This window comes from Euprymna scolopes, chromosome 36 (genome assembly GCF_053919585.1).
Source record: "Euprymna scolopes isolate OS-2025 chromosome 36, ASM5391958v1, whole genome shotgun sequence".
Lineage (NCBI taxonomy): Eukaryota > Metazoa > Mollusca > Cephalopoda > Sepiida > Sepiolidae > Euprymna > Euprymna scolopes.
Window position 1 is genome coordinate 15,183,756 of NC_136517.1, and position 12,079 is coordinate 15,195,834.

The 12,079-nt window shown below is 33.5% G+C and overlaps 1 protein-coding gene across 1 annotated transcript in view; it reads right to left on the bottom strand.

Annotated features, from left to right (window-relative positions):
* LOC145260357 (transforming growth factor-beta receptor-associated protein 1-like) overlaps window positions 1-12,079 on the bottom strand; it is a 90,221-nt gene that overhangs the window by 69,883 nt on the left and 8,259 nt on the right. Inside the window, exons 4-5 of the mRNA XM_080118289.1 lie at window positions 6,355-6,453; window positions 2,795-2,881 (exon numbers count right to left, since the gene is read on the bottom strand). Of these exons, the coding sequence (XP_079974415.1) occupies window positions 2,795-2,881; window positions 6,355-6,453 (186 nt within the window). The remainder of the gene's footprint in view (window positions 1-2,794; window positions 2,882-6,354; window positions 6,454-12,079) is intronic.

The following is a 12,079-nucleotide window of genomic DNA, read 5'->3' on the forward strand; positions in this document are numbered from 1 at the left end:
AAAAAATTTAAAACTTTCCATAAAAAATGTAATGATAAAAAAAATGAATAGCAATATCACAAAATAAATTGTAATGATGGTTTATGAAAAAATTGTAGTATGCTTTAACCAAGAATAAGTCTTTTGTTAAAAAAAAAAAATGGTGGAGAATATCTCGTTTGGTTCCATATTATGAATTTTGAAGTATTATTACCATTGACAATATTGCATTTTTACCAAATGTTTGCATTATGTTCGCCAGTTTTGTGGGTAGCATTCAATTTGTTATGACTTGTTTAATTTTTTTTTTTTTACATAAAGAACCATAATAAATCCAATAGCCAATTCCATTGTCTGCGATTGTATTCAATAGACCAATCTCACATACAGCATAATCATGTTGATTAGATCACCAAAATTAAGCAACTTTGAGCCTGGTCAGTACTAAAATCGATAACCATTTGGGAATTCCAGGTGCTGTATGTGCTCTCGGCTTATCTTGGCACCGTTTTCAGTCATTTAGCACTTCTCTTTGCCACTGGGCTCAAGCAGTGCCAATTCAGGAGAGGTGTGGTTGGCTATTGCGCAATCCTTGCCTCACAATTACATGTGCACTTACAGAGGGTATCCATTGTCTTTTGAGACTAAATGGAGGCATTGATCATTGACCCCCACATCCTCACAACTATAGATTTTTAAAACAATATGCATTTTCACTTTTCTTCATTCTGCAACAAAAAAAAAAACAAGCCGCATGTGCATGTGAGATGACGCCACAAAAAATAGTGAAGAAATGATGAATGTGAGAAGTGTGAAGGGCCAACGTTGCCTTCAAATTTTTTGCCAAGTTTTAGAAAAATCTAATGGATGAAGCAAAATTTATGGGATAAAATGTGTCATGTAGTGCAATTTTGGGGCATTTATGACCCATTTTGAGCTCCTGGGAATACTGAATCCCAAGTGAAAACGGAGAAACGGTGCAGTTTCACGCCTTAAGACATATATATTTGAATTCAGCACCATGGAAAAACCACTATATAAACATACATATCAAGTTTTTGAGTAATATGAAAAAATAGCTCCAAAAAGGCATGTTTTTTTAGCCCTAAAAGTCCCAGAGGGATGCAAATCAGAATTTTGCTAGGGTTACCCATACTGAATTTATATTAAGAACAATGACCTCCACATTTTGGCCAAGTTTCAGGAAAATCTAATGGATGGATCAAATGCTATGGGGCAGAAAGTATAATTTTTGGGCCATTTTGGGGCATTTTTGAGCCCCTGGGAACGCAACGGGAATTTTCGCAAAAAAAATTTTTTTTTTTTCACTGTACACATCTATTTAATAAAATACAACTTGTGGCAAAATTTCAGAAAAATCTAATGGACGGTTATCTGGTAATTGTCCAGACTAACGGACGCCACTGAAAACATAGGTCCCTCTCCAATAAATCGGGGGACCAAAATGCTGGCCAAAATATTTCTGTGCAGTAAGATATGATGTGGGTGCATAAAAACAATCTTAAAAACAATATTTTTCACACAAGATTAAAGTAAGCAGAAAAGTGAAAAATTCAATCAAAAGTTAAAAGATTAAAATTAGTGTTATGTGTTCAGGATATGACATCACAAACAGAAGTCTCCAGCGACACGTAACAAATAAGCTGATAAAATCGTTCTGTTTTTTTATGAACTGTGAAAGAGAGTGGTCATGTTTAGTACAGTTTCTGCCTCGCCTTATAGGGGATGGGCTGGAGGAAAACTCATTAAGTTTATTCAACATCAAAGTATGAATGTAGACTGTAAATAAAAATTAAATTTAAAAAAAAATCCTAACAAAATTTTGGTGCTTGTGTTATATAATTCAATTTTAAATAAATGCAAATACTATTATGTATTTACAAAAATTGAGTTTTACTAAATTGGCCTAAGATCTTCAAAGTTTTTTTTTTTAGCAAAACTCAATTTTTGTTAATTTTCTTTGAAAACTATTTTCATTAATAATTAATTTTCTATCTTATTGTTTTTTTTTATAATTTTTGGATGTGTGCATTATTGTTACATGACAAATAGATATTATTGGTTTTACTTGAAATTCAATATTTTTATTTTTTTATTTTGCTTTGATAATGAAGAAGCACCAGAAAACGTTTAGTGAATAATGATATGCATCTAATGGCAGTAAGAAAAGCAATCTGGAAAAATCAAAATGGAGGCGGAGCAAACTAGGTTTCTAGACATATGAAAAGACGATGGCCAGAAGAATGACAGTATTCAGGATAACTAAACAGGTGGCAAAGACAAATATGGATATTGTTGGAGAAAATTCATTTGAAGTGACAATGTTTGTCTTTTATTTTTTTTTCATAACTTATTGGTATAAGTAAATATGAGTTTTTTCAAACAGATTTTATTCCAGCTAAAAAAACAAAAAACAAAAAAAAAAGAACAATTTTTACCTTTTTTGTTATGGTGAGATACAACGACCTCCACCCCCCAAAAAACTGGTGAACAACAAATGAACAAGTGAAGAGAGATACTTGAAAATGCCACTATGAGAAATTGTGGAATACAGAATTTTTCTGGAACCAAAAATGTACAAGTTACAGAAGCAGTTTCTAATCTAAATCTAAAAAAATGTACAAGTTACAGAAGCAGTTTCTAATCCAGCTATAAGATTTGAGAAAGAGATGGTCCATGAAGCTAAGATGAAGATGAGTATCCTCAAAAGCTGTGGGTGGAAGAAGCTCTAAGATAATCACAGATTTGACAAAAAAAAAAAGAGTATTCAAGTAAAAACTTGGTGCTTGTTTACCTCAACACTGAAAGGGTTGCTTCGTGCAGGATTCTCATTGAGACAGAAACATGTGACCCCTTTCACTCTGGCCCCGCTAACAATGGGCTGCAAAAGAAATAAGAATCATCTTTGGGAAATATAAACATTTTTATAAGTAAAATTTTTAAAAATTTATTTTACAATTAAAATCTATTTTATTATTGAATAAATGCAAAGGTTTTGAGGGCGAAAGTGCACTGGTTGACCACTGGAAGTTTTACCTTTTAGAAGTTGCTTTTTAGAGTTATCAGAGTTTGTTTCAGGTGTATTCGAGTCTGTTACAAACAAATATCACATTTAAAATTCTTGCTGACAAGAACTGTTTACAATATTAACACTTTCACTATCCTGATATTTATTCTTATAGTTTTCTCTGACCGCCATTTTTTCAACTTTCGTTTACAACGGTAAAAAGTGGTTACTGAGCATGCTCAGTAATATTTGAAGTTCAGATTTTACTGCAGAGCAAAATTGTTTTTCCAAATTTTCATCTGTAACATTTTCTTTCCAAATTAAAAAAAAAAGTCCATTTTGTTTCCAACTTAATATAAATAAAACACACACATTTTTACCATCATTACAAATTTAACATATTTTTTCCAATTGTTCACAAAAAAATTTCCATTTATTGGTAACTTTTCTAAAAAAAAAAAAAAAAAAGATATGTCCTTTCAAATTTTCACATGTAACACTTTCCAAAATTTAAAAAAAAGTCAATTTTTTTTCCAACTTAATACAAAAAAACACACATTTTCACTATCATTACAAACATTGGATAGTGAATGTGTTAATAAAACTTGAATAATCCTAAAAAGCAACTTTTAAAAGGTAAGACTTCCAGTGGTCAACCAGCGCACTTTCATAATTTTGAGAAATTGGTAAAGTTAAAATGGCCTATTCCAAGTCAATTAAATTCTACACAATAGACGAACTTGATTTTCAACAAGTTGTAATCTATTTCTAAATTGTGAGTGAAGGGGTAAATTGATTTCCTCTTTCTTTTTCTTTCTTTACGGTCACGTGTAAAAGATAAATTTGTATTGAAATTACCAAAATGTTAATATTTCCTATATTTATATGTAATACTCCCGTCGATTTCAACGTATGATGTCTGTCACAACAACTAAGCTGTTCGGAAATCCACACGTGATTTATTTCTTGTGGTGAAGGCTTTGTGTAGAACCAACCACACTTTTTGGTACAACTGCTAATTTCAGTTGATGCAATGGCTGCCACAGGACACAGCAGATAGCAGACCAGATAGTAGGTTTTACATCAGTTTTCCTTTTCCTAGATGCTTGTCTTAATGAAGATTGAGGGTGCATTTCTCCCAGTGAATTAAATTGAAATGAATGGCTCTCGTCTTCAGGAGGCCTCAAGCTTTGACAAGCTTCTGGGCTTGACCATTACTCCTGATCATAAATGGAACACGTACATCAAATCTGTTGCCAAGGCCGCTGGAAAAATGGTGGGATCTTTCTATCGATCCAGTAGATATCTTACTTCTGATGCAATTCTCTATCTATATAAGAGCCAGGTACATCCAAGGATGGAGTACTGTTGCCACATCTGGGCAAGAGTTGCTAGAAAGTACTTATCCTGCCTTGATAGAGTTCAAAATAGACTTCGTATCCTCGTAGGAGATGTCCTTTTCTCTTCTCTGCAACCTCTATCTCACAGAAGTTTGTCTCTGATATATCGTTATTTTCATGAAAAGTGTTCAACTGAGCTTCAGTCTATAGTCCCCCCTCGCCAAACTTTCACAAGAAACACTCGTCTAGCTGAAAACACTATCAATAATTCCCCACACTCTTTATCTGTGCCTAAACCTAAACGTAGATTCCATGAACAAAGCTTCTTTCTTAGAACTGCACGCCTGTGGAATTGTCTTCCGTTTTCCTGCTTTCCGGCTGACTACAATATGGTTGTCTTCAAGTCTAACGTAAATAAGTTCTTGATGAGCCGTTCCATATAAGTTAACAAATTTACCGAATTTTCATTACTAATGATTACTATATTGTCCAATTTCTACTGTACACTCTTTAACCTTATCCTCGAGTGGCCTCTTGGCCTTGATAATGTGGTGATGCCTGTGTAAAAAAAAAAAGAAAAGTGTCTTCAGATGCCAACCTGGAAATTTCTATGTCCCAGCGTAATATATAGATACATACGCTACATACAGTGATTAGCATTCCCAAATGGTCACTCATCTGGTACTGGCCAGGCTCAATGTTGCTTAACTTCAGTGATCTGGTGAGAACCAGTGTGTCAATGTGATTATGTCATAAATATAAAATATATAAATAAATATCTATAAAAAAAAAAAAAATCGAAAGAAATACTCTAAAAGATTAAATATAAATCTCGTTTTTCTTTCTCTATATACAGTAACATCTTGAGATAGGAATGCACTAAGAGACGATTTTGTGAAATACGATGACACATTGTATCGATATTTACACCCTAAAGTATGACGTTTTTTTTTAGATGATTTAAAAAATCACATGATGCCGAAAATTTAAAAACGAAAAGCCAAAACAAAAAAAATATAAAAGGAAAAGCCAAAACAAAAAAAATTTAAAAATGAAAAGCCAAAACAAAAACAAAAATGCAAAATAAGGAAAAAGAAGAGTGTGTGTGTGTGTCGTAGGCTATGGTGTCTCATCCTTTTATCCCTGCTTCCTCCTCCTAGCTCACTTTCATTAGCTTCTCATTCTTGTCTCAGTGGTAAGTTGGTTATGATTTTATTATTCTTTTTATTCAACCTTTCTGTTACATTAAAGCTTAAATATTAAGTATTTGCTAAGTTCATTCAACGTTTTTATTTGTGTATAATCTTTTCCTTTTTAGGTGTGTGTGTGTGGTAGTCTTGCTTCTCTCCCTCCCTTTTCCCACCTAGATGGCGAGTAAAATTCTATTGTTTTTATTAACATTTATTGTTATATATAAATTTTTCTGTATCATTACTGTTATATTTATCTTTCTTTAGTGATTGTTGAGCGTAATTTGAGCATAATTTCAGCTTGTGTTGGTTAAATTTCTTACTCTTGGAACAGATTAATTCTGCTTCTTTTAATTCTAATGGGAATTATTATTTTGAGATACATCGACGGTCATGGAATGAATTAAAATTGTATCTCAAGGTATTAATATATATTAATTTAATGTGACTTTTCCCTTGTTTAGGAGTCAGTTTTTTGATATTTTGTAAATCAACTCTCAAATCCTCAGCGAGTCAACTGCTTTCAAATTCCACTCTGTATGATCTTTCCCAATCATTGTTTCCAAGTCTTCCTTGGCTAGCCATCAATTTAGCAATTCACGACTTCCAGGTTTCTAAAATGGTTTATTCAAGGTGTACATAGTTGTACAATCTCATCAAGTACATGTTACAACAACTACCAAGAAATGAACCTTTGAAACTATGTATTTACTTAATTGATTCAAGATACTAAACGTATAAAAGACATTCATGTACAATGTACCAATATTGATCCAACAGTTGCAGCTCATAATAGTTAATGAAATAAAAGTCTTACCTCCAGGTTGAACATATTCAGCAAAGTCATTGTGTTGTCACAAAGCAAGAGGATTCGATTTAGAGCCGAAGCCGCTTTCAATTGAACAACTGGTTTCTTCTAAAAATAGAAAATGGGTGAAAAATTAGTTTAAAGATGGCTAGCAGAACAAATGGAGGAGATAAATCCCAGGAGGACCCCCCCCCCTAGAAATATGGTGGGAAATATTTTTTTAACTATTAAAGAAACTTTAAAAGTGAACTAAAATTACATGGCAAATACACCATTGACTAAAGTAATTTTTTTAACCACAAATATAACAAATAAATACATGAATATGTAGAGAGAGATGAATATTGAAAAGAGGATAACCACCAAAATCAGAAGATAAATCAAAATTGTTTTTGTTTGACTAATTCAAAAAATTTTAACCAAAAATATGTCCGGTTCAAACAATTTTATCAAAAATATGTCTGGTTCAAAAAATTTTGCCAAAAATATGTTCAGTAATTGTCTGTATTTTTGAGATGAGGTGTTTTCATTTATTGAGATTGTCGGACTGACTTCTTCATCTTGGTTGTTATAGTCACAATGTTTCGGCCGTTTTGCCCTTCGGCCTTCATCAGGTGTTTTGTATCGAACTGGGGAACCGTTTGTTAGGAGTCTCGAACCCAACCCTAGGCTCTGGGACATAGTTGCTGATTTTCTGTTTTGAATGCTACTTTTCACTGCCTTCGTTCAGGATTGAACTCAGCACCTTTGGGTAACTGTAAACTTTGATACAATGTCTAGGACCACTCGGCCATATGTCACTAGGACAATTCTTAGTTGGTTTTTGTTAATGTTAAACCTATGTTGTTATTCAAGGTTTTCTCTCTCTATTAGAGGTGTCCAAATTGCATTCAACTCTACGCTTGGTTTGCTCAGTAGGTTGCTATGTCCGAGCATGTGAGCTGTTTCTTTAAGTTTTCTCACTTTCCAGTGGGTATCTCTGTTTATTATTTTTACTTCATCCCATAGGGGGCGATGGTCCCCCACTCTCCATCCAGACATGGTTGGCTATACCCGATTTTTCCGTCTCACTTTTAGTTACCGCTTTTCGGTGTTCTTCCACCCTTACTTTGAGGGGGTGGCATGTTTCACTCTTGTAACCTTTCTGCAACTGCATGGGATGGAGTATATGCAGTTCTTGGTCATGTTCTCCTCCATGCGGGGCTTCACTCGTACCAGTTGTCATCTGAGTGTTGACTCGCTCTTGAATACCGTCCTGATGTTGTAGGGGGCACATATTCTCTGAATCTTTTCGGAGATGCCTCGTATGTATGGTAGGCAGACCGTTGGTTGTTTTTGGGTTTCATTCTCCTCTCTTATACTATTAACACGTCTGGTGGATAGTATGCTATCGGGGTAGTTGTTACGATGGAGGGTATTCTTCAACCTGACCATTTCTTGGTGTTATGTAATGGTATCGCTACTTATTGTCTCTGCTCGATGTTGTAGGCAGCGTGTGATTCCATGTTTGATACTGTATGGGTGATGGGAGTTGAAGTTATGGTATTGTCCGGTGAAGGTAGGTTTGCGATATACGGATGTCTTAAACCCATGCTCTGTGCATGATATGAGTATATTAAGGAAGGACAGTTAAGATGAGAACATTTGTTTGAATAAATCAAATAATACAAATTATCAATTCTCATCTAAAAAATTGAGAAACTTAACTTTCTGTGTGTGCAGGTGCATGCATGTCTATTTTATTTTTTTTACTCATTTTCATCCCAAACAAGAGATATTGCAACTTTAAATGGTAAAGGGCTACTATTTGGGAACGTGCCTAACAGGGAACTGAAGAGAGTTGAGCAGCAACATGTCTGTTCACATTCAATTTAAACTTCAGCACGTTAGTACAGTTAGGAAAACAGGAAACAAGGAGAGAATTCCAACGTCTGAAAGTTCAAGAGAAGAAACTATTAGAGTAGAAGGCTTTCCGGCATCTAGGAACCTCAACAGTGAAGGGGTGGGATTTTGCTTCTTGTTGAGTTAGTCAGGGATATGTACATCGAGGGAACACAAGTGCAATAAGTTCATCAGAGCACATTAGATTAAAATACTTGCAAAAAAGACACAGGGATGCAATATTGTAGCAATGAGGCAGAGGTTGGAGCTTGGCCAACAGTATGAGCTCTATTACATTTGAGACTCTTTTTTGGTTTGGGGCCCTGTATAATAGAAGAGACTAGTGGTAGATGCACTAGCCCAGATGTGGAGACAATAATCCATGCATGGGCAAAGCTTGGCTTTGTAAAGATATATATGGCTCTCTGGTGTGAGTAATTTTCTAGTATAATAGAGGGGGCCCAATTTCTTTTCAGCAGCCTTGGCAATGTCCTCAATGTATTCGTTCCAATTTATATTGACGTAACTTTGATAATTACTCATTGAATTATCTTTTTAATTGTATGAATTATTTGAAATAATTAGTTTTTTGTGAATCATGAAAAATAGAAGAAATTACTTTGTGATTCTTTGGAATTTCAAAGCATTTAAACTGTCATATAGAAAGTCATTTAAATTGGCTTTACAATTTTTTGCGAATTCTCATTCAATTAAAATATTGAAAGTTCTGGAAATTACACCATTAATTTTCCTAAAAATTAAAACATAATTTAACAGAATTCTATTACAATTTGCTTCAAGTATTAGGTTGGTGCAAAAATAATGTTTTTTGATGTTTAACTATATATAAAAAGACATTATTTTTGCACCAACTTAATAATAATTTAATTACCAAACCATGCCCTAATAATTGAATCTAACTTTATAAATCCTATTTAAAAAACAAAATTATTTGGTAAAAAACAAAAAAATCCCAAGCAACATTAGCTATGGCTAGTTTTACAATTAAAATCCAGCATAATCACACTGACACCACTAGTTCCTGTTAAATCACCAAAGTTAAGTGATGTTGAGCTGAGGCAGTACTAAAACGGGTGACTTCTTAGGAATCAGGAGAGGGGAGATGAATTATTGACTAAGATGCAGAGCATTCTGAAAGAGTATGGGATGTGGGAGGGAGGAAAGATATTTTAAAAAAATGAGACAAGCATCTTGAGAGAAATACAAGGAGAGATGTCAATGGAGATAATGTGGGGTGATGAGTTGGGGGTAGGGAGGAGAGGACAAAAAAAAGAAAGAAAATACAGTTGAATAAAAGTAATGTATAAATAAATAATACAGATAAAAACTGTAATGATAATAAAAAATAAAGAAGAAAATATAACTAAAAATATACTCGAATCAAATTATTTTAAACAACCTTAGCTTATATAATGTGTCCGATAAATGCATATGTAGATCCAAAGCGAATTGTAGGGAGATATCTTGTATCCGATTGTTATGTTATTAGCTTTCCGGAAAATACTGTCTTGCTGATAGTTGAAAATGATGATGATTGTTGTTTAGACAGAAAGATGTTCGATGTGAAAACATATCAGAATAATATTTCATCCATCAAGTTACATTCCTGAAAACTATTTGATGTAAATATTTTTATTCTTCTAAAACATAACTTTTCACATCAAACACCTTTCTATCGAAACAACAATAATCACCATAATCAACTATCAGCAAGACCAACCAGTATTTTCTGGGAAGCTAATAACGTAACACAATAACATAATGCATAGATCCAGAGGGAGTTATTGTTACAGCAAGGTCCAAGTTATTAGGGTGATAAATGTCCATTCATAAATTGTGTTCAATTATACCTTGATACATGCATTGAAATGAGCAGTTTATATGGGATATAAATCCATATTTCCAGCAGGAATCTTCCAGAAGTATATATGGAATTTTGTCTCAATGTTCAACATAAACTATCCAAAATCAGAAAAATCAGAAAATGTGTAAATATATATTATTTGCCATCCATCTTATATTAATGGTTCTGATTTTTCTGATTGCGGATCATTTACGTTGAATTTTGAGACAAAATTCCATATATACTTCTGGAAGATTCCTGCTAAAAATCTGGAATTCTAGTTTTGCCTTCCCTCCATCTCACTTCACATTATCTCCGTTGACATCTATCCCTGTATTTCTCTCAAGATGCTTATCTAATTTTTTTTTTTTAATATATTTACCCCTCCCTTCATCCAGTACTTGTTCAAAATACTCCCAATCTTAGTCAAAAATTCATCTCCCCTCTGGCCTCAATATATCCACCTTCTTATATGATGGCAATTTCCAGCTCCTTAACTTCTAATCTTTCATTTCATTTTAACATTTGCTACCTAATGTACTCGAAGCTAGACGTCATATTTCCCTATATCTGTAACCTAGCTCCCTTCTCTTCTGATGAGAAGCATTAGGCTTCGAAATGCCTAGGTATAAATGTAACGTTACACACATTTACATGTAGACATTTCAGGACCCAACATGTTGTAGCAAAGTAAGTCGCAAGGAACAGAAGACAAGTAATAACTCAACGCACTTTTTTTATAACGACATTTATTTCTTTATTCATCCGTCACCCATGACTTCTCATTACGCTGTGATGTCTCTTGTGTGATCGTCTTCGCTATCATTTTTATAGTCTTTTTCCTTAAAGTGACGCTATTGCGCATTTTGTATGCATTTGCAAATGTGCTCTGTTACATAAAGAGCATCTATTGTCCTTCATCCTGTTGATAGTTATTTTTTTTTTTACTTACTGAACTGACAAATTCATATATAGTTCAGAACTTTTGAGATGAGGGCTGATTGTTTATATTACTTGTTTTGATCGAACTATGATTCTCATCTTGAGTGTTATCCGTGCAACAGAGATGCCAGATGAAGAGTCAGGCAACTCAAAGAAGCAGCACATATGCTAAAAAAAACAAAAAGCAAATTACTAAGCAGACCAAGATTAGAAATTAACAGCATTTGGGAACCTCTAATTGTAGGAAAAACAAAAATTGTACACCCTTAAAATTTTAGCGATGGAAGGGAGATAATTCCCTGTCGATCTTTATAAGAGTTGCCTCTCCTTTGTCAACCAATTTTTTTCACATATATGAAACCACAGCCAAAAAACAGACCAACTCCAAGAATATGAAAATATCTACGGAGCCAGTAACTTTTCTCTTTTCTTTTCCAAGACAATAACAAACATGCCTAACGATGATCAAAGGCCACACTGATCGAAACGTTGTGCAAATAACACTCAAAATGAGAACAATAGTCTGATCAAAAGAAGTAATATAAATTTGTATGCTAGTGGGGAGGTGCCCGGGTTTGCCCGATCGTAAAATATGCTTAAATATGATAATTTGTCCAGATTTTGTATATTATATAGTTATGATTTCAAAAATGAGAAAAAAGTATTCGGGTATTATCAGCTAAAATCGAAACTGAAAGCAAAACTGTAGCATTCAAAGCTGGTGACGTTATCACTGAACCAACTTGACGCGCATATGAACTGATTAAAAATAAACTAAGATGAATGTATAAAATGTATAACAATTTTTTCAATTTTTATCCATTAAAACCTATTTTAACTGGCTAAAGATCCATAAAAAATCCAGTTATTTGAAGACCTTAACGCTGCTCTGTGACTTTTAATTTTGGAAGAGATAGAGTTTGAAAATGTGGAGACAGATAGACATAGTCAGTTTAATAATTTAGATTTGTTTTATCTTGTCTATAACTATATATATATATATATATATATAAGCAAAAGGTAATATGATTTTATGGAAAAATCATT